Source organism: Coregonus clupeaformis, unplaced genomic scaffold (genome assembly GCF_020615455.1).
Source record: "Coregonus clupeaformis isolate EN_2021a unplaced genomic scaffold, ASM2061545v1 scaf0718, whole genome shotgun sequence".
NCBI lineage: Eukaryota > Metazoa > Chordata > Actinopteri > Salmoniformes > Salmonidae > Coregonus > Coregonus clupeaformis.
This window is the reverse complement of record NW_025534173.1, coordinates 100,540-124,108: the sequence shown is the minus strand read 5'-3', so window position 1 is coordinate 124,108 and position 23,569 is coordinate 100,540. Positions and strand designations below refer to the sequence as shown.

General features: G+C 43.7%; 1 protein-coding gene and 1 non-coding gene across 3 annotated transcripts; both read right to left on the bottom strand.

The window, feature by feature from the left end:
• Positions 1 to 1,640: 1,640 nt before the first annotated feature.
• On the bottom strand, positions 1,641 to 16,464 carry cabp4 (calcium binding protein 4). Of its 2 annotated transcripts, XM_045216477.1 has the most exons (5): positions 16,405 to 16,464; positions 15,556 to 15,699; positions 14,818 to 14,930; positions 6,997 to 7,144; positions 1,641 to 2,119 (listed from the first exon to the last, which is right to left on the bottom strand). In XM_045216477.1, exons 1-5 carry the CDS (start codon positions 16,421 to 16,423, stop codon positions 2,091 to 2,093), a joined length of 453 nt encoding a protein of 150 aa, XP_045072412.1. In that variant the 5' UTR covers positions 16,424 to 16,464; the 3' UTR covers positions 1,641 to 2,090. The 2 variants fall into 2 exon arrangements, with proteins under 2 accessions (XP_045072412.1, XP_045072411.1); XM_045216476.1 differs by lacking the exon at positions 16,405 to 16,464 and having other exon boundaries at positions 15,556 to 16,394.
• On the bottom strand, positions 10,795 to 10,870 carry trnat-ugu. The gene has a single exon. It is a non-coding gene; the product is annotated as a tRNA-Thr (tRNA).
• Positions 16,465 to 23,569: the final 7,105 nt, after the last annotated feature.

Here is a 23,569-nt window from a genome sequence, read left to right as displayed (position 1 = left end):
TGCCACTGTCAGCTTGGTTACTAGAGAGAGAAAGAAAGAGAGAGAGAGATTGGTGAAGAGATGTCTCCGTTGTATTGTCTACTCAAGACTACCCAAGCAGCCTCACTGTCTCTATTCGGTGGGGGCGTGTGTATGTGTGTTTGTTTCTATGGGTTGGCGGTGCTTCGGTGCAAATTCTAAATGCTGAAATGGAGTCCGAGAGAGAGAGGGAGGGGCTGGGTGGAGGCGGTGGATGAATTGTAAAAGGTTGGTGGTAACAAATGGAGAGAGGGGGTACTAGAATTGTTCGTGTATTACAAAGCCCAGCAAGTGGGATGGTGCAGCCTTACGACACTGAAAACAAAAATGTGTGAATCTTACTCTTCCGAGCATTAAGCCCCTCTGTCACTTCTCTGTGTCTACTAAACGCACAACTTCCTTCACCGCTTCCACCTAGCGGTGGTGGACCCTGGTGAAAAAGAGAAGTTCCCCATTATTTATTAATGTCTCCCAATTATTTTAATTTTTTGTAAATGTTTTGTTTTCTTCAAAGACTTCAGAAAGAAAACCCTCATGGCAGCCATTTTGTCCAGTCTGTAGTATAGCTACAGATGTGGGACTCTGGTGTCGCAACGCTCCCAACTTCTGTGCTCTTAACTGGTTTTTTTCTCAGCTAAAAACAAGGCACAACTCCAAAAAATCCAGACTTCCAAAATACGTTACTCTGTGGTTTTGGTTTTGTTGTTGTTTCTCAGTGGATACGGAACCTCTTGAATCCCGATAGCTTAGGAAGCGTTGTTGATTTTGCATTGGGGATGTTTCCCATTCCGAGTTATCGATTCTTGAGAGAAACCTCAAAAGTCATCCATGTGACTCGAGTGTTGTATTTTCTGTCTCTCTTCTAAGCCAAAAGTTCCAACTTCCTGTTTAAATCCAATGTAATTTTTAAGGAGAGATATATAAATATATATTTTGACAGTATGTTTGTATGTACAAAATCAAAAAGGGGAACTTGCAATATTTTGACACAGTGAAAAGGAGAAAGTAACAAAACTATACAATGATCTGCGTTCAGCACTGCAAGGGTTATAGGTCACCTTGTTGTCCAGTAGCAGTCGGCCTGCCTTTTGTTGGAAAAAGGACTAATATAGGTGAATATATCTGGGGTGGTCGATTTCACAGACTAATTTTTGCCTTATACCATTTTAGCATTTGGCTTTGAACGGCACAATGCGACGGCTTGGTTAGCATTCCTGTTGCAGTACTAGTAATTATGATATTTGTGTTAATTATTTTGTCTTTTCTTCAGCCGCCTCATGGCTCGAATCATTCACAGTGTGTATAATGTATGTCAAGTCGCGGCTTTGTTTCGCCTAAATAATTTTGTTTTTGGACAGATCATGCTTTTTCCTCAAATGTTTAAGTTATCAATTTTCAATAATAAATGAACTCATTTTTTTCAACTTGAAGCCTGAAGTGGTATTATGGTAATGAGTGGACTTAATGTAACCCATCGTCCATGTAACCATCCGATCCTAGTGTTATGCATTGGGTGTTACATCATCAGGAAATGCTTGGTACATTCAGTACAATCTGTTTGTATTTGTATTTATTATGGATCCCCATTAGCAGCTGCCAAGGCAGCAGTTACTCTTCCTGGGGTCCAATCACAATTTACATACAATAAAACAATACATAACACAACACATTATTACACACTACTCTACCATAACATACAATCTGTTCTATTGGTTGTTCAGAATGCTTCCAGAAGGTGGCGACATAGACTCACCACTGCTATGTAGCGGCTATGAAACACTAGTCTTGTTTCATAACTCACCCTTCGCCCTCTGCTGCATTGCTTAAACCAGTTTTATTGTAAAAAAAATCAATAAAGGCAACAATTTGACCTGAATTGATATCTTACAATCTATCTCTATACACTACAAAAGCATTCAGATCTAAATCTGATGAATATGCAAAATCATTTCATACAGAAATTATGCACAATACTACAGGGAAGTGACACATAAGAATGATATCACTTGTTTGGTGATCCAGACCTCATCCAGTGCATGTTGTTAGTTTGTTTGCTTGATGGATGAGGCAGGCTACCGCGATGACAGCATCATGACAAACTCTGCAGGGGGAGACCGAGACAGACACAGCACCAGATACATTGATTAGAAGCAGGGGGCTCCAGATATCGCAGGGAACAACATAAGACACAACCCCATGTTACATCTGCCCTCATTAAAATGTATTGGATGCCAATAGAGCTCACGGTGTGATAATAATGACAATGTCATTTCCATTCTGGCCGCAGTTAATTACAAAAGCCAGGTGGTGATTGTTTGGATTCTGCACAGCACAGTGCCTGGGGGGGGGGGTGAGGATGGGAGCATTTTAGTTTTGAGGGTGACCCTTGATTTTATAGTCCTATATGACAGTCATTTTTACAGTAGTGTTTGTGCTCTATGAACCTTGTATTTACAAAAACAAAATGTGGCTACAGTGGGTACTTTATAGTAGTCCAAAGAATTCAGTAGGTGTAACGACCTAGTCATTTCTTAGTTAAAACTAAGTACATAGTGGGGCTGTAAAATGAAGTGTAACCAGTTAATTTGTGTCCAATTAGAGTTTCCAAGTCGAACCCAAGCCCATACCCCTACCTACCACTGGCCCCAGGCGCTTGTATATCTGGAAGAATTGTACAGGTATGAAGCAATATGCTATAATCTACACCCAATCTATCTCAGGGTATATTGCTTAAACCCACCTGATCCCCTCAGATCCATAGGTGTGCATAGGGTTGATGTTGAGACTATAGGGGTTGAATTGGAATTCATCCCACAACCTGGTCTCAGAACATTTAGTATTATTCTGTTCGTAAATCCAACACACTCCTTTTAGTATGATATGTTACTTTTGGTATGGTTACTTAAGGGGGGTGGATGGATAGGTGTATAACGTGAATGTCTAGCAACCCAGAGGTCGTGAGTTCAAATCTCATCACAGACAACTTACATTTTAGTCATTTAGCAGACGCTCTTATCCAGAGCGACTTACAGTTTATTTTTATTTTTATTTTTTATACTGGCCCCCCGTGGGAAACGAACACACAACCCTGGTGTTGCAAACGCCATGCTCTACCAACTGAGCTACAGTGAGGGAAAAAAGTATTTGATCCCCTGCTGATTTTGTACGTTTGCCCACTGACAAAGAAATTATCAGTCTATAATTTGAATTGTAGGTTTATTTGAACAGTGAGAGACAGAACAACAACAAAAAAATCCAGAAAAACGCATGTCAAAAATGTTATAAATTGATTTGCATTTTAATGAGGGAAATAAGTATTTGACCCCTCTGCAAAACATGACTTAGAACTTGGTGGCAAAACCCTTGTTGGCAATCACAGAGGTCAGACATTTCTTGTAGTTGGCCACCAGGTTTGCACACATCTCAGGAGGGATTTTGTCCCACTCCTCTTTGCAGATCTTCTCCAAGTCATTAAGGTTTCGAGGCTGATGTTTGGCAACTCGAACCTTCAGCTCCCTCCACAGATTTTCTATGGGATTAATATCTGGAGACTGGCTAGGCCACTCCAGGACCTTAATGTGCTTCTTCTTGAGCCACTCCTTTGTTGCCTTGACTGTGTGTTTTGGGTCATTGTCATGCTGGAATACCCATCCATGACCCATTTTCAATGCCCTGGCTGAGGGAAGGAGGTTCTCACCCAAGATTTGATGGTACATGGCCCCGTCCATTGTCCCTTTGATGCGGTGAAGTTGTCCTGTCCCCTTAGCAGAAAAACACCCCCAAAGCGTAATGTTTCCACCTCCATGTTTGACGGTGGGGATGGTGTTCTTGGGGTCATAGGCAGCATTCCTCGTCCTCCAAACACGGCAGGTTGAGTTGATGCCAAAGAGCTCCATTTTGGTCTCATCTGACTACAACACTTACCCAGTTCTCCTCTGAATCATTCAGATGTTCATTGGCAAACTTCAGATGGGCATGTATATGTGCTTTCTTGAGCAGGGGGACCCTGCGGGCGCTGCAGGATTTCAGTCCTTCACGGCGTAGTGTGTTACCAATTGTTTTCTTGGTGACTATGGTCCCAGCTGCCTTGAGATCATTGACAAGATCCTTCCGTGTAGTTCTGGGCTGATTCCTCACCATTCTCATGATCATTGCAACTCCACGAGGTGAGATCTTGCATGGAGCCCCAGGCCAAGGGAGATTGACAGTTCTTTTGTGTTTCTTCCATATGCGAATAATCACACCAACTGTTGTCACCTTCTCACCAAGCTGCTTGGCGATGGTCTTGTAGCCCAATCCAGCCTTGTGTAGGTCTACAATCTTGTCCCTGACATCCTTGGAGAGCTCTTTGGTCTTGGCCATGGTGGAGAGTTTGGAATCTGATTGATTGATTGATTGCTTCTGTGGACAGATGTCTTTTATACAGGTAACAAACTGAGATTAGGAGCACTCCCTTTAAGAGTGTGCTCCTAATCTCAGCTCGTTACCTGTATAAAAGACACCAGGGAGCCAGAAAAAAACTTTCTGATTGAGAGGGGGTCAAATACTTATTTCTCTCATTAAAATGCAAATCAATTTATAACATTTTTGACATGCGTTTTTCTGGATTTTGTTGTTGTTATTCTGTCTCTCACTGTTCAAATAAACCTACCATTAAAATTATAGACTGATCATTTCTTTGTCAGTGGGCAAACGTACATAATCAGCAGGGGATCAAATACTTTTTTCCCTCACTGTACATCCCTACTTACTACTTTGTAACTACTTAGCATGTTAGCTAACCCTAACCTTAACCCTTTTAGCTAACCCTTCCCCTAACCCTAACCTTAACCCTTTTAGCGAACCCTTCACCTAACCCTTTAACCTGACTCCTAAACTTAACCCTAACCTTAACCCTAACCCCTAGCCTAGCTAACGTTAGCCACCTAGCTAGAATTCGTAACATATCATACTTTTTGAAAAGTCGTAACATATAATATGAATTGTAATTAATAACATATCATACGAAAGGGATGATGGATTTACATACAGAATAATACGAAATGTTCTGAGACCAGGTTGCATCCCACAACCCCTCTCCTAAATCTCCCTTCCCGTGTAGCTACCTGTTCCTCCTTCCTCTGTTTCCCTGTCTGTAAAGTTCTCCGAACCAATCGGTTAACCAAGCATGACCGATCTCACTGTATCTCCTGCACCCTCAGCATTCCTCCCATCTGTCAATCAAACATCCATCGATCCACCTGTCATTCACAACATGGCTCCACCCAGTACTAGCCATTAAACAACCGTTGTCAGGTCCCATCCATCCCATCATTTCAGTGCCTCGGTCAATTCTGGTTTCATTTTCCATTATGCTTCTTTAAAACCATGGCTGTTGAATGACTTATATGACTGTGTCCCAAATGGCACCCTATTCCCTAAAGTAGTGCACTATGTATGGAATAGGGTGCCATTTGGATCTCAGTCAATGTCTTTTCTTCTAAAGCTATAGGTGTGCAACTTCAACAATTGATTGGAGAGATGGCTGGAGGGCTCAGTAAGAGGGATAGGCTAGTTGTATCATCCCAGGGGCTAATTGCTGATAATGCGTGGGCCACCTGCTTATTGATCCCCTGCTAACGCAGAGACTCCCATCCACGTTTCCAATTATTATTATTGATTGGGCCTTCGATTGGCTAGGACAAACACAAGCATGTGTTTGGGGGGGGCTTACTTACGGACATGAGACAGGTCTTGTTTTATAGTTATTGAGATGTGTGAGTTTGTGTGTGTGCTGGTTTGAAAGCGTGTGAAGTGTGGCGTAACTGAGAGTTAAGTTAAGTGTGTGTGTGTGTCCACGTCCACGTGCATGTATACAGTCCTTGAGCAGTCCAAAGGTGTGTGTGCCATGTGTGGACCCGGGTCTCCCGCAGGAGTAACCTTCTTAGACCAAAATCAAATTCCCCCTTGGTCTGAGGGCAGACTCTGGTTTTGAAGTTCGCAGGCAGGGCTACCTCATTACATGACCATGAGCAACTCATGTCCGCTACATTCACACCTCCTTCCCCACAAGAGACCGCCCCATGTTGGGCGCCAATGTAACACGCAGGATATGAACCCAGGTCTACCACAGGAGCAACCAACGTTTTAGACCAGGGATCATCAACTAGATTCAGCCACAAGCTGATTTTTTCTTGAATGGATGATCAGGGGGCCGGAACATAATTACAAATAATTTGTAGACTGCAAATTGTTTGCAAGAAGCCCAAATAGATATAATACTTGTCTAAAACATAATCATTCCAAACCTTGCTTGCATTTGTTTACGATCACATACATCTTTCTATTATGCGTGGGAGTACTTTGGAACAGATTTCCAAAATTAAAATCACTTGGAGCTAATTTCCTGGTGTTTTTACAGTATTTTATGTCTAACCAAAAATTATAATAAAAAAAAACTAAAAACAATATAGATTTTTTTGCTCAGAAAACAGGGGGCCAAATAAAATCACCCACATGCCAAATTCGTCTTGCATGCCACCAGTTGGGTAACCCTGTTTTAGACCATTAGACCAAGAGGAAATTCCCTTTTAGTCTAAGGGCAGACACTGCTTTTGAAGTTCGCAGGCGGGGCTACCTTATCACGTGACCATGAGCAACCATGCCCGACTCATGTCTGCAATATGTGCACTGTAATGATTGCCTTAATGCACTACTGATGAGATTGGATTGGGTTATCCACCCACCTTACCTTCACAGTCCTCATCTCTGCTCTCTCCTCCTCTACCCTCGTATCTCCTAGGACCTATTTTTTTTCTGTCCCCTCCCTCACCTATCCTTTCTCTTCTCCTGCCTTATCCTCTCTCCTCCCTCATCCTCTTCCCTCTCTTGACCCTTATCCCCTCTCCCATTCCCTCCCTCTTACCCCCTCCCTCTCTCCTCTACCCCCCCCCCATCCCTCATCCTCCCCCCCTTATCCAACTCCCCACCTCCCCTCACCGTCGAAGTCTATCCCACCGTCCTTGTTGAGGTCAATGTCCTGGAGGATCTCCTCCAGCTCCCCCTTCTTCAGCTTCTCGCCCAGCAGAGCCTTCATGCTGTCCTTCAGCTCCTCCAAGGTGATGCGCCCGTCCCCGTCGCTGTCAAACTGGGGGGAGAGGAGAGGAGGGGGAGAGGAGAGGAGATGATGATGATGATGATGATGACTGACAGATGGAGGGCAGTGGATGAAGATAATGATCATTATGCTGATTATGACTTTTATGTAGTAGATTATCAGTTACAATTAATGGTTTATTTATTTATTATTTTTATTTCACCTTTATTTAACCAGGTAAGCCAGTTGAGAACAAGTTCTCATTTACAACTGCGACCTGGGCAAGATAAAGCAAAGCAGTGCGATAAAAACAACACAGAGTTACATATGGGGTAAAAAAACATAAAGTCAAAAATACAACAGAAAATATATATACAGTGTGTGCAAATGTAGCAAGTTATGGAGGTAAGGCAATAAATAGGCTATAGTGCAAAATAATTACAATAGTATTAACACTGGAATGCTAGATGTGCAAGAGATTATGTGCAAATAGAGATACTGGGGTGCAAAAGAGCAAAATAAATAACAATATAGGGATGAGGTAGTTGGGTGGGCTAATTTCAGATGGGCTGTGTACAGGTGCAGTGATCGGTAAGGTGCTCTGACAACTGATGCTTAAAGTTAGTGAGGGAGATAAGAGTCTCCAGCTTCAGAGATTTTTGCAATCCGTTCCAGTCATTGGCAGCAGAGAACTGGAAGGAATGGCGGCCAAAGGAGGTGTTGGCTTTGGGAATGACCAGTGAGATATACCTGCTGGAGCGCAGACTACGGGTGGGTGCTGCTATGGTGACCAATGAGCTAAGATAAGGCAGGGATTTGCCTATCAGTGATTTATAGATGGCCTGGAGCCAGTGGGTTTGACGACGAACATGTAGTGAGGACCAGCCAACAAGAGCGTACAGGTCACAGTGGTGGGTAGTGTATGGGGCTTTGGAGACAAAACGGATGATGATTAATTAAGTTAATTAAGTGGGTAGAAGGAACAAATCAGACCTGGTTAAAATACTTTCAGTTACTTGAGATGCGCTTGATTTAGTTTGCCCTGTGCAATTGAACCAATGGAATAACCCAAAAAAGTATAAACTCTAATACTTTCATGTTTTTCACGAAGGTCTAAACCAAACTCAGGGATTCAGAGATCATAAGGTGACGAGTCCTAACAATGAGATCTATGGCTTTGACCTTCTTGACCTTGAGTTCTCTCCGCCTCATACTAAAATGTGTAGAATTGCATAAAATGTGCTTAAAAAATGCAACATTTTCTCTACGCCCTATGGCAAAATGTGTAGAATTACAGAAAACTAACTTTAAAAGGTACATTTTTCTCTCCGCTGTCAATAGGCAGGGCCATTCAAATGTTTTGCCCGCAAGGTGGGGGTGGGGGGCAACCAAATTATCGCCTAGGGCCCCCAAAAGTCTAGGGCCCTGCTCTGGAATGAGATTTGTTTCAAACCATAATTTGTGTCAATTCTATTTTCAAATCAGTCAATTCAGGAAGTGACTTGGAATTCAAATAATTAATTTAAATATAAACTGTTTGTAAGTGAGCAGAAGATATTTCTGAACTTTTCTCAATTAATTCTGATGTTTGCCTGAGAGATTTAAATACTACGTGTGTTATTTTGTTTATTATATTTATTATTTTATTATTTATAAATTCTCATTCGCTCAACATGCCTCTACATCACTGGTCCGGCTCACTAAAGGTATGGTCTGGCTCGTCTACAAAAATTGCAACAAATGTATCAATTGCTCGAGCCATTTTCTGTGCCAGTTCAACTGTCAGCCCAATATACAGTGGGGGAAAAAAGTATTTAGTCAGCCACCAATTGTGCAAGTTCTCCCACTTAAAAAGATGAGAGAGGCCTGTAATTGTCATCATAGGTACACATTAACTATGACAGACAAATTGAGGGAAAAAAATCAAGAAAATCACATTGTAGGATTTTAATGAATTTATTTGCAAATTATGGTGGAAAATAAGTATTTGGTCACCTACAAACAAGCAAGATTTCTGGCTCTCACAGACCTGTAACTTCTTCTTTAAGAGGCTCCTCTGTCCTCCACTCGTTACCTGTATTAATGGCACCTGTTTGAACTTGTTATCAGTATAAAAGACACCTGCCCACAACCTCAAACAGTCACACTCCAAACTCCACTATGGCCAAGACCAAAGAGCTGTCAAAGGACACCAGAAACAAAATTGTAGACCTGCACCAGGCTGGGAAGACTGAATATGCAATAGGTAAGCAGCTTGGTTTGAAGAAATCAACTGTGGGAGCAGTTATTAGGAAATGGAAGACATACAAGACCACTGATAATCTCCCTCGATCTGGGGCTCCACGCAAGATCTCACCCCGTGGGGTCAAAATGATCACAAGAACGGTGAGCAAAAATCCCAGAACCACACGGGGGGACCTAGTGAATGACCTGCAGAGAGCTGGGACCAAAGTAACAAAGCCTACCATCAGTAACACACTACGCCGCCAGGGACTCAAATCCTGCAGTGCGAGACGTGTCCCCCTGCTTAAGCCAGTACATGTCCAGGTCCGTCTGATGTTTGCTAGAGTGCATTTGGATGATCCAGAAGAGGATTGGGAGAATGTCATATGGTCAGATGAAACCAAAATAGAAATTTTTGGTAAAAACTCAACTCGTCGTGTTTGGAGGACAAAGAATGCTGAGTTGCATCCAAAGAACACCATACCTACTGTGAAGCATGGGGGTGGAAACATCATGCTTTGGGGCTGTTTTTCTGCAAAGGGACCAGGATGACTGATCCGTGTAAAGGAAAGAATGAATGGGGCCTTGTATCGTGAGATTTTGAGTGAAAACCTCCTTCCATCAGCAAGGGCATTGAAGATGAAACGTGGCTGGGTCTTTCAGCATGACAATGATCCCAAACACAACGCCCGGGCAACGAAGGAGTGGCTTCGTAAGAAGCATTTCAAGGTCCTGGAGTGGCCTAGCCAGTCTCCAGATCTCAACCCCATAGAAAATCTTTGGAGGGAGTTGAAAGTCCGTGTTGCCCAGCGACAGCCCCAAAACATCACTGCTCTAGAGGAGATCTGCATGGAGGAATGGGCCAAAATACCAGCAACAGTGTGTGAAAACCTTGTGAAGACTTACATAAAACATTTGACCTGTGTCATTGCCAACAAAGGGTATATAACAAAGTATTGAGAAACTTTTGTTATTGACCAAATACTTATTTTCCACCATAATTTGCAAATAAATTCATAAAAAATCCTACAATGTGATTTTCTGGATTTGTTTTTCTCATTTTGTCTGTCATAGTTGACATATACCTATGATGAAAATTACAGGCCTCTCTCATCTTTTTAAGTGGGAGAACTTGCACAATTGGTGGCTGACTAAATACATTTTTCCCCCACTGTAACTAGCTAGCTAGCTAGTAGCACCAATAGCTAGGAGGTTCAATGCACACGTTTTTATCTCAAAATCAAATAATTTTTGGGTAACAATCAAATACATTACTATGATTGTTTTTAATTAAAATGGTAAAAGAGAAACAAAAATAGCTTCATTGCCATATCACCAGGCAGGCCAGAACTCCATCCCACCAAAACAGGCTGTTTTCAAACTACTCTTAGACTACATTTACATTTTAGTCATTTAGCAGACGCTTTTATCCAGAGCGACTTACAGTTAGAGTGCATACATTTTCATACTGGCCCTCCTGGCCCCCCGTGGGAATCGAACCCACAACCCTGGCGTTACAAGCACCATGCTCTACCAACTGAGCTACACGGGGCCACACTATAGGGCATTATCATAATTTTCACAATTTCACAGCATTATTCTTGTGTTTAATGCGTATATATACAGTACCAGTCAAAAGTTTGGACACACCTACTCATTCCATACATTGTAGAATAATAGTGAAAACATCAAAACTATGAAATAACACATATGGAATCATGTAGTAACCAAAAAAGTGTTAAACAAATCAAAATATATTTTATATTTGAGATTCTTCAAAGTAGCCACCCTTTGCCTTGATGACAGCTTTGCACACTCTTGGCATTATCTCAACCAGCTTCATGAGGTAGTCACCTGGAATGCATTTCAATTAACAGGTGTGCCTTGTTAAATGTTAATTTGTGGAATTTCTTTCTTTAATGCGTTTGAGCCAATCAGTTGTGTTGTGACAAGGTAGGGGTGGTATACAGAAGATAGCCCTATTTGGTAAAAGACCAAGTCCATATTATGGCAAGAACAGCTCAAATAAGCAAAGAGAAACAACAGTCCATCATTACTTTAAGACATGAAGGTCAGTCAATCCGGAAATGTCAAGAACTTTGAAAGTTTCTTCAAGTGCAGTCACAAAAACCATCAAGTGCTATGATGAGACTGGCTCTCATGAGGACCGCCACAGGAAAGGAAGACACAGAGTTACATCTGCTGCAGAGGATAAGTTCATTAGAGTTAACTGCACCTCAGATTGCAGCCCAAATAAATGCTTCACAGAGTTCAAGTAAGAGACACATCTCAACATCAACTGTTCAGAGGAGACTGCGTGAATCAGGCCTTCATGGTCAAATTGCTGCAAAGAAACCACTACTAAAGGACACCAATAATAAGAAGAGACTTGCTTGGGCCAAGAAACACGAGCAATGGACATTAGACCGGTGGAAATCTGCCCTTTGTTCTGATGAGTCCAAATGTGAGATTTTTGGTTCCAACCGCTGTGTCTTTGTGAGACGCAGAGTAGGTAAACGGATGATCTCCGCATGTGTGGTTCCCACCGTGAAGCATGGAGGGGTCAAGGGGTGTGAATACTTTCTGAAGGCGCTGTAGCTAGCTAGTTAGATAAGGACTGAGAGTAATAGAGAAATGGAATGGAGGTCAACAAGCAAGAAGGACAAGAAATAGATGGAGGTGCGTGTGAGCAGATGTTCGCCTATTTAAAAAGGTTACATTGTTGCATGTTATTTAAAAACTTTCACTCTGTTTCACAACAGAAACAGAGGACAGGGAAGTGGAGGACAAGCAAGAGGACGAGGGACAGGTAGATAGATGAGCCACTGCAGTGCGAGCAGATGTTACAAAGGTAGGTTGAAGTGACAGCGTTTTAACTACTTTGCAGATATGAAACAAACAGACAATGCTAATATCAGTAAAACATATCAAATTCCCAGTCTATGCTTCAAAACCAACGTTATAAGACGTTTTAATAATAGGTTCTATTTGACTCAAAATTCCATGACGTTCAGTAAGGCATTATTGGCAGAATAGATGGATGCAGGTCAATGCATGATTAATGTAATTCACCAATACATTTCTTGGTAGTCCAAAAAATATTGCTATCAGGTTGTAAATCACAGCTGGCCTGGTACATTATTTGCTGCTTCCACCCATTCGGGATGCACTGTTTCAGTTTCAATGACTAAATATATATATTTTTTAAACGGATGACTGTAAGTAAGTCTGGGAATGTCAATACAATCAAACTAGCAAGGGCAATGATCATAAGTCTGTCATAACGTGGCTAATAGGCTAGCGCACATGTGTCAAACACAAGGCCCACGGGCCGAATTGGACACACAAGCGAGTATAAAAGAGTCAACAGTTGTCTCATCTACTTTATGAAATTACAGCCTGATGCTGCTTGCTTAGTTGAATTCAACTTCAATTGCGCTGCTGTCGTGTGTCCGGTTTACAGCACGCAGTGGAGGGAAAGTGTACAGACACATGCCACAGTCCTAGCTAGGCTACTAAAATGTTGCACTCTGGCTTCGGTTTTAAAGCTTGAGAATGAATAACCAAAAAACAAAACCTGCAATACAACCATGCAAAGGAGAAACATGTAGGCCTATTACAGACACATTTGAACAGCAGCCTTGCAACTCAACTACAGTACATTAGGAGTGCACCATACAGCAATGCTGCATTCAACATGTTTTAAGTGTAGACGTTACAACAACCTATAGCTACGTTTTTGTTATTAAGAGTAATTAAATACTTTTTGATTAGGGTCGCAGCATACTATCCACATCTGCAAGCATAGGAGCAAAGGCTGGACAAATATTATGTATCTCTTTTGTTTTAATATCGTACAATTCTATATACAGCATCATATGTACATAAGTGGACATTATAAAGGGACATATTTTTTCTAATAAAACAATGGCCAGTTTGGGTCGCAGTTGCAAGTTTTTTTGTAAATACAAATAGGCTACATCTGGGCCGCAAATTCGATGTGTTTTTTAAAATATGGCCCATGCAGTGATTGAGTTTGACACCCCTCTTAGTTGTCAATTAAATGTATTTGGCATCGATCAAATGGGCGGGCGGGCGGGCAGGCAGGCAAGTTCCCATTCAGTTGTCAAAATGTGGGATTGGACAGGAATGCATTGGCAGGCAAGCTGCAGAAGGACGAGCATGCTACTATTCCCCATAATTTATCAGTGCAATTTTGATGGCCAATCTTCTCATGGTTGTTTGATCAATAGGGCTGTGAAGTTCCCAAATGTAAGAGCACTCCCATGGTATTTACAATGAGGGAAAAAAGTATTTGATCCCCTGCTGATTTTGTACATTTGCCCACTGACAAAGAAATGATCAGTCTATCATTTTAATGGTAGGTTTATTTGAACAGTGAGAGACAGAATAACAACAAAAAAATCCAGAAAAACGCATAACAAAAATGTTATGAATTGATTTGCATTTTAATGAGGGAAATAAGCATTTGACCCCCTCTCAATCAGAAAGATTTCTGGCTCCCAGGTGTCTTTTATACAGGTAACGAGCTGAGATGAGGAGCACACTCTTAAAGGGAGTGCTCCTAATTTCAGTTTGTTACCTGTATAAAAGACACCTGTCCACAGAAGCAATCAATCAATCAGATTCCAAACTCTCCACCATGGCCAAGACCAAAGATCTCTCCAAGGATGTCAGGGACAAGATTGTAGACCTACACAAGACTGGAATGGGCTACAAGACCATCGCCAAGCAGCTTGGTGAGAAGGTGACAACAGTTGGTGCGATTATTCGCAAATGGAAGAAACACAAAATAACTGTCAATCTCCCTTGGCCTGGGGCTCCATGCAAGATCTCTCCTCGTGGAGTTGCAATGATCATGAGAACGGTGAGGAATCAGCCCAGAACTACACGGGAGGATCTTGTCAATGATCTCAAGGCAGCTGGGACCATAGTCAGCAAGAAAACAATTGGTAACACACTATGCTGTGAAGGACTGAAATCCTGCAGCGCCCGCAAGGTCCCCCTGCTCAAGAAAGCACATATACATGCCTGTCTGAAGTTTGCCAATGAACATCTGAATGATTCAGATATATTGCTATAGAACAAATGCCTTACTCTACGTAATTTCCAAACATTCTATGAATTTATGAAAACGTGAAAATGACCATATGTAAGTGCTCGCTTGTAAGAAAATGTAAAACAATTGTTCTTGGGGGTGTACATGAACAGATTTTAGTAAGATTTAATGTTGCTAAAACGCTGTCAGATCCACTTTAACTTTCACTCTGTTATCATTCATAATGATTAGAGAATGCACCACTTGCTTTGGTTTTTTAAAAGTTATTTGAAAGCACTCTGTACACTCACTTCTCTGATAGCACCCTTCCTATTTGCATTGAACAATCTTATGGATCTTGCACACTTCCTAGGGGCTCTCTCATCTGTTTGAAAACACACTTATTATGGCTTTTGCACACTTCCTAGTGTCTTTCTCTCACCTGTTTGAAAGCACTGCGTACCTCCCTCATCCCCATCATGTGAGCCGTCTCAGCCAGCATCCTAGGGCCCATCAGCTCAGTACAGAAATCATCAAAGTCCACGTGACCGCCCCCTACAGAGAGGGAGACATCAGATTACACACACACACACACACACACACACACACACACACACACACACACACACACACAGACACACACACACACACACACACACACACACACACACACACACCACCTGACATCAATCAAATACATAATGTCCCAATCTTCAAAAACAGACAGTCTCACGCACACGTGTCACACATGCACACACACTACCCCCTCCTCTAACTTCATAGAGGGAGACATCAATCATACACACATGCACGGACCCCTGAGAGAGACATGAGTCAAACACGTCACGCACACACATAGACACACACACACAAAAGGAGGCTGGTGGGAGGAGCTATAGGAGGACGGGCTCATTGTAATGTCTGGAATGGAGTAAATGGAACGGTATCAAACACATCAAACATATGGAAACCACATGTTTGACTCTGTTCCAATAATTCCATTCCAGCCATTACAATTAGCCCATCCTCCTATAGCTCCTCCCACCAGCCTCCTCTGACACACCTACACACACACACACACACACACACACACACACACACACACACACACACCACTAACCCCCCGCACACACAAACACACACCACTAACCCCTCCGCACACACAAACACACACGCTCACATTTCATCTTGATCTGCTGTATAATCTCTATGAGCTCCATCTCAGTGGGCATGTATCCCATGGTCCTCATACAGTCGGCCACGTCCTTGTAATGCAGGAAGCCATCCCCATCGTAGTCAAACTCCTTAAAGGCCACCTGCAGCTCTGAGACACTCACGCATGCACGTACACACACACACACACACACACACACACACACACACCCAACAACCATGTGTATACACACCAACAACCATGTGTATAATGTTATAATATTTGCAGTTTTCAAAAATTGTGGTGCAGTGGTTTTCGAGCAGCTCCTAAACTCGTATTGCTGAATGATGGTTCAAGAAGCTAATAGCTAGTAACACTTACAAGCTACGACTGTGTCCTGTATGACTTACGAGGGTAAGTGGAGCTTATGAGAGACTCAAGCCTTTTGGGTAATAAGCTGTATGCCTGTAGAATATTTAGTTTCTTAAAACGTCTTATAATATTGCTTTCATTAGTACTAGTAATTTCACTAACAAAGGTTTAAAGATATACTCAGCAATATGACATCAGTTGGCCGATTTCTTGCTTACAGACATCAACAACAACTGCATTGACATCTGCAAAGAATGCCTCAAATTGGCTCTTCCAAATTAGCACCCTCCCTTGAGGCCTAGCCACGTTGGGGCGAGCCAATAGTCATTCTTAGAGGATTATAATTTTGTTGATGTGATTTATGTATGCAGGTAGTCACCCCGCTGTGTATGAAGACGTCATATTGCTGGCACTACCCTTAAGTGAGCTGGTAAAATGGACTCTCGCCCACTGCGTGGGCTGCACTTGCATTGTGCATTTCTATAATCAATAACAAAGACATACCATCCAACTCCTCAGGCATCAGCTCCCTATCCTGCAGTAAACAGATAGAGGGAGATTAAGAGAGAGCATGAGTGTGTTCTGTAAATCTCTGCTCCATTAAAGCAGAGTAGTCCCTTGAGAAATATACTCCACTTTAATCAGTTTGTGTTATTTTATTTTTACTGGCGTATTATGGTAACATGCATATCATATCAACCACCGCAGCGCTCCTGACAGAGACCCTAATTGGATTACTCCATGACATGCCTTTCTAATCTGAGCAATGATACACACACAAAGTGCAGCTACCGTACTCTCAATAACTCACTATCTCTCTCTCTCTCTCTCTCTCTCTCTCTCTCTCTCTCTCTCTCTCTCTCTCTCTCTCTCTCTCTCTCTCTCTCTCTCTCTCTCTCTCTCTCTCTCTCTCTCTCTCTCTCTCTCTCTCTCTCTCTCTCTCTCTCTCTCTCTCTCTCTCTCTCTCTCTCTCTCTCTCTCTCTCTCTCTCTCTCTCTCTCTCTCTCTCTCTCTCATTGCATATGCACATACACACTACTTATTACAGTTTTTCTCGATTTCTAAGACACATTTCTTGAAAGCTGCTCTCCTTTTCTCTTAACTGTGAACACAAAACCCAATTTTCAAGCTACATTCACAAAACCTCAGACTCTTCTTGCAAAACCATACTTTCACCTCAAAACAGTTCAATCTGTGCTCAAAACTGAACTATGTTGTCAAATCGTGCCCTGAGTCAATCAAAATAAAAAACACTACTGAACAGTCACTAAACACTACGTAGGAAAATAGAAAACACAATGAAATAAATGTTTATTGTTCACTGTAGGCTAAATGCATGTTGCAAAAAAAAAAAAAGCGTGCATTTAGCACTTGTACAAAAAGACAAAACAGAAATATTGTGCATTTACATGTAGCACTTGTAAAAACAAACAGAAATCTTATGCGTTTGCCACTTGTGTACAGTAAGCCCATGTAAAAATAAAGTACAAAAATATACAAATAAGTGCATTACTCAGCCACAGCATCATGTCTCCGTACTGGGTCAGGCCACAGGACTTCATCCACATCACAGGCCACATTTTGTCTGGCCAGGCAACGGGGGAAAAACCCTGGCATGCCGTATCCAGGCTTGGCATGCCTCCACACCTATGTCACCACAGGCAAGTCCCATGGCTTGCAGGAGATTTACCCTGGTGTAAGGTTGGCGTTCATATACCTTCCACCGCCATGAGGAGAAAAATTCCTCAATGGGGTTTAGGAAAGGGAGTACGGTGGAAGGCAAAGATTGATAAAACCTTGGTTCATATTGTACCACTCTCTAACCTGGAGGGCTCTGTGAAAACTCACATTGTCCCAAACAACAACATAGATGGGATGCTCATCCTGCTGCCCTAACAAAGCATCTCGCATGTGATTGAGGAAAATGAGGAGCTGGTGAGTGTTGTAGGGCCCCAGGTTGGCATGATGGTGGACAACCCCATGATTGCTGATGGCAGCACATAATGTGACATTGCCACCACGCTGCCCAGGAACACCAACAATGGCCCGATGGCCAATCACATTCTGCCTCTCCTTCTCCTTTTGGTGAGATTAAACCCAGCTTCATCCATGTAGATGTATTGATGGGGTCTTTCCATTGCATCCAGTTGAAAAACCCTCTGTAGAAATAGATATAGTTTTGTAAGTGATACGGAAAAAGTGATTTAGGCCACTACAGTAAATCACTACTTAGAGTAATCAACATAGAATGTGTCTGGATATATGCCAACCTGTACATACTGGAATCTTTGCTCTTTGACTCTGTCTGAGTTGCGATCAAAGGGCACTCTGTATAGCTGTTTCATGCGCAGTCTGTTGCGCTTGAGGACACGATCAACAGTAGAGAGGCTGACACTGTTGATACCCCTCAAAATTTAAATGGTCCTCAATGATCTTCTGCTGAATTTCGCTCAGTTTAATGGCATTGTTCTCACGGACCATATCAACAATTGGGTCTCTTGGTGTGGGGAGAACATACCTGTCCTCCCCAACCCCATGTGGCAGTCTTTCAATTCTACAAAAGAGAACATGGAGTTACAAAAATATACATGGAATACTAGGCCTACAAACAGTTAGACCAACCCTCCATTACAATACTACAGTACATTGGTACAGTGATGTACTGAAACATATATTTACTTACAGTATACTGTGGTACAGTACATAGTATGTCATACAGTAATTGCTGTCAACATTTACATACTGTACTATAATGTCAAAAAAAGGTAATTACCTGTTCTCTTCTCTAAATCTTCGGATTATGGTGGACACAGTGAATCTACTGATGTTTGGTTGTACCCTTTGTCCAGCCTCCCTCATGCTCATACCATGGACAAGAACATGGTCAATGTCACGCTCTGGCTCCGGGACTTTGTATGTTGAGCCAGGGTGTGTTCGTTTCGTTGTGTTCTGTTTGGTTGGGTTGTCTATGTGGTTGTTTTTCCTTGTTGGTATTGAGTGACTCCCAATCAGAGGTAACGAGTGTCAGCTGTTGGCTCGTTAGCTCTGATTGGGAGCCATATTTAAACTGTGTGTTTTCACCTTGTGTTTGTGGGTTTTTGTTCCATGTTCTGTCAGTGTTACAGAGGACTTCACGTATCGTTCTTTATTTGTTGTTTTGTTCCAGGCTTTAATTAAATAAAGTCATGTTCGCTCAACGCGCTGCGCTTTGGTCTACTCATTCGTCAGACGATCGTGACAGAAAAACCCACCCTAAAAGGACCAAGCAGCGTGTCCAGGAGCAAGGAGACTGGACATGGGAGGAAGCGCCGGGTAAGGAGATAGAGAGGCTGGCGATGGCCCAGGTGGGCAAATCGTGGTCCTGGGAGGACATGCTCGGGGGCAAGGGACCTTGGGGTAGGATCAAGGCCCTGGCGAGAGAGAACAGCGGCGTCAGCAGGGCCATCGTCGGAAGGACGAGAGGCAACCCCAAGAAAATTTTGGGGGGGGCACATGGCTTGGGGCGGCTGGGCAGCAGGAGGCTGCCACAGGGCAATTTGGAGAGGAGGCCACCGGGTTTTGGGGGCCAGAAGGCAGGTTGGCGAGGCCGGGATGGAGAGCGGAACCAACTTCCCGTACTCAGGCATGGCAGCATGGGACGGGGCAGGATCCGCGGTATGCGGAGCAGCGTACGGTGCCACGAGTGGTCGGCACAGTCCTGTACGTCCTGTGCGAGCACCCCGCACGTGTCGTGCGAAGGGGGTATGCAGCCAGGACGGAGTGTGCCGGCTCAACGCTCGTGGTCTCCTATGCCTCTCCGCGGTCCCGGATATCCTGCTCCAGTATCACGTGCTGTCATGTCGGTGCGGGTACACAGCCCTGTACGTCCTGTGCGGATGCCTCACACAGAGTGTGTGAAAGTAGGCATTCAGCCGGGACGGGTTGTGGCCGCTCTTCATTCCAGGTCTCCTATCCGTCTCCACAGTCCGGTGAGGCCTGTCCCTGCTCCACGCACTAAGTTAATGGTGCGCGTCGCCAGCCCAGCCCGGCCTATCCCTGCTCCACGCACCAAGCCTACGGGGTGCGTTGCCAGCCCAGCCCGGCCTATCCCTGCTCCACGCACCAAGCCTACGGGGTGCGTTGCCAGCCCAGCCCGGCCTGTCCCTGCTCTACGCACAAAGCCTACGGTGTGCGTCGCCAGCCCCAGCCCGGCCTGTTCCTGCTCCACGCACAAGGCCTATGGTGTGCGTCGCCAGCCCAGCCCGGCCTGTTCCTGCTCCACGCACAGAGCCTCGGTGTGCGTCGCCAGCCCAGCCCGGCCTGTTCCTGCTCCACGCACAAAGCCTACGGTGTGCGTCGCCAGCCCAGCCCGGCCTGTTCCTGCTCCACGCACAAAGCCTACGGTGTGCGTCGCCAGCCCAGCCCCGGCCTGTCCCTGCTCCACGCACAAAGCCTACGGTGTGCGTCGCCAGCCCGACCCAGCCTGTTCCTGCCACTCGCACAAACCAGGGGTGCGAGTCGCCAGCCTGGTCCAGCCCGTTCCTGCTACTCGCACCAAGCCAAGGGTGCGAGTCGTCAGCCTGGTCCAGCCCGTTCCTGCTACTCGCACCAAGCCAGGGTGCAGTCGTCGGCCTGGTCCAGCCCGTTCCTGCTACTCGCACCAAGCCAAGGGTGCGAGTCGTCAGCCTGGTTCAGCTCGTCCCTGCTACTGCACCAAGCCGGGGGTGCGAGCCGTCAGCCTGATCCAGCCCATTCCTGCTACTCGCACCAAGCCAGGGATGCGAGTCGTCCAGCCTGGTGAGGTCCGTTCCGGCTCACGCATCAAGCCTAGGGTGCGTATCGTCAGCCAGGTCCGGTCCGTTCCTGCCTCACCGCGCCAAGCCAAGGGTGCGAGCCGTCAGCCTGATCCAGCCCATTCCTGCTACTGCACCAAGCCAGGGATGCGAGTCGTCAGCCTGGTGAGGCCCGTTCGGCTCCACGCATCAAGCCTAGGGTGCATATCGTCAGCCAGGTCCGGTCCGTTCCTGCCTCACGCGCCTAGCCAGGGGTGCGCGTCGTCAGTCCAGATCCTACCAGCTGGGTCAGATCGGACCGGGGCGCTACGGGGGATTGAAGAGGTGGTGGTCAAGCCGGAGCCGGGCCGCCTCCGAGGAGTAATGCCCACCCAGCCCTCCCCTGTTTGGGTTTTTGAGGCGCGGTCGCAGTCCGCGCCTTTTAGGGGGTACTGGTCACGCTCTGGCTCCGGGACTTTGTATGTTGAGCCAGGGTGTGTTCGTTTCGTTGTGTTCTGTTTGGTTGGGTTGTCTATGTGGTTGTTTTTCCTTGTTGGTATTGAGTGACTCCCAATCAGAGGTAACGAGTGTCAGCTGTTGGCTCGTTAGCTCTGATTGGGAGCCATATTTAAACTGTGTGTTTTCACTTGTGTTTGTGGGTTTTTGTTCCATGTTCTGTCAGTGTTACAGAGGACTTCACGTATCGTTCTTTATTTGTTGTTTTGTTCCAGGCTTTAATTAAATAAAGTCATGTTCGCTCAACGCGCTGCGCTTTGGTCTACTCATTCGTCAGACGATCGTGACAGTCAATCACAGTAGCTCTGATTTCATCAGATATTACTGTTCTTTGTCTTCGCTGACCACCTCGACCACCTCGACCTCCTCTCACACGAACTCTTCCTCTCAGATTTCTATCCATTGTAGGGCCTCACAAACCAGTGCTCTCTGAACTGGCTTACTGTATATGTTCCCTCACATCATTAGCCACAAGTGTGATCAATTTTGAGTTGTTGTGTTCAAGTGGTGACACCTGTGCTCTAATTGTGTTTGACTTTTGTCACCTGTGCTCACCATTATGCAGCACTGGTGCATCACAATGAAAATGTGTTGGCAAGTTATGTCTAAACAGGTGAAAAGTGCTTATGGTTTTGCCAAAAGAGTGATTGATTCAATCAGTGGGTTCAGGCAACTGAGCATTTGGTTCAGACAATAGGGTTTACTGTTTTAGCAATTGAGAAAAACTGTAACACACGCTATCCCTCTCACCTCAGGTCGTTAATGTACACATACATAAATTAATACCACCCTTTACTCAAGATAAGAGACAAGAAGTGTTTCCCCCATATTAATTTAGCAGCAGTGCACCGCCACTGCTAAATCGTGGCCGCCACTGCAAACATATACAGTGGGGTCCGAAATGATTGACACTCTTGAGTAATAATGACTGTATAAAATAAATAATTAAAATACTAAGCTATACTGTATATATTATATGCAAAAAAAATGCAATTATATTATTTTTATACTAGTGCAATTGCTCAGATGAATAGATTTTGTTCAACTAGTAATATATTTAGTTTTTCACAAAAAGGTAGGAGTTAAAATTATTGACACCCTTAAAGATTCTTATAAATATAGTAGTCAAAGGTTGAGTATTTGGTCCCATATTCCTAGCACGCAATGACTCCATCAAGCTTGTGACTTTACAAACATGGATGCTTGTTGGTTGCAAGATCATAACCTCAAGACATGCTAACCCCTCCCCATTACCAATAACAGGGGAGGTTTCATGTATTGGAGGTATGATATTTGACCCTCTAATTTTCTCACTCATCATTATTCACGATTCATTCAGGATTATCCGTAATCATGGTAGCATCCACATTCATTAGGAAGTGTTTAGAAATATATTATATTCTTATTTACAATAAAAGTGACTCCGAAATGACACAATACATTATTTACCATTAATTTCTATTGGGTACATAATTATCTGGAACAAAACCAAAACGAACTGCAAATGCATCCAACAAGGTTATAGAGTCACAAACTTGATGTAGTCATTGCGTGCTAGGAATATGGGACCAATTACTACTTTATTTATTATTTAAGAATTATAATAATTTTGACCCCTACCTTTTTGAGAAGAAAATGTATTACTTGTTAAACAAAAAGATTTTGAGCTTACAATATACTGTAGCTCAGTATTATAATTATTTATTTTATACAGTCATTATTGCTCATCTTTATCAAGGGTATCAATAATTTTTGACTCCAGTCTACACACCCCTTGCACAGTCTTCACATTTTGCTGCTTTAAAATTACATCTACATTTACGTCATTTAGCAGACACTCTTATCCAGAGCGACTTACATTATTCTTTTCATACTGGACTCCTGTGGGAATCGAACCCACAACCCTGGCGTTGCAAACGCCATGCTCTACCAACTGAGCTACCTCCCTGCCGGCCATTCCCTCCCCTACGCTGGGCCAATTGTGCGCCGCCCCTGGATTCGAACCAGGATCTCTAGTGGCACAGCTAGCACTGCGATGCAGTGCCTTAGACCACTGCGCCACTCGGGAGGTTACTGCGCTACAGATCTAAACAACCTATTCCACATGTTCAAAGTGAAACACATTCATTGAACATTTTCCAAATTAAGTAAAAATGAAGAAAAAAACATTTTGGGATTGCTTATGTCTTCACACCCGAGTTAATACTTGGTGGAAGCACCTTTGGCACCTTTGGCAGCCAATACAGCTGTTAATCATTTTTAATACGATTTTATTTGTACAACTCTTAGGGAAACATACTTGTTTTTTGTCAAAATTACACAAGCTCTGTAAATTTGGTTGGGTATCATTGATGGACAGCAATATTTAAACTTTGACTCTTATTTTGATGCAATTTTCAATC

Bases quoted from the DNA above. Each gene is read 5' to 3' on its own strand.
- cabp4 (XM_045216476.1), bottom strand. From the start codon at position 15,769: ATGGTTGTTGGGTGTGTGTGTGTGTGTGTGTGTGTGTGTGTGTGTGTA. The intron at 7,145-14,817 runs GTGAGAGAAAGA...CTCTCCCCCCAG, and splicing joins TACGCAGTGCTTTCAAACAG to TTTGACAGCGACGGGGACGG. The intron at 2,120-6,996 runs GTGAGGGGAGGT...CTCCCCCTGCAG, and splicing joins CGGTGGGATAGACTTCGACG to AGTTTGTCATGATGCTGTCA.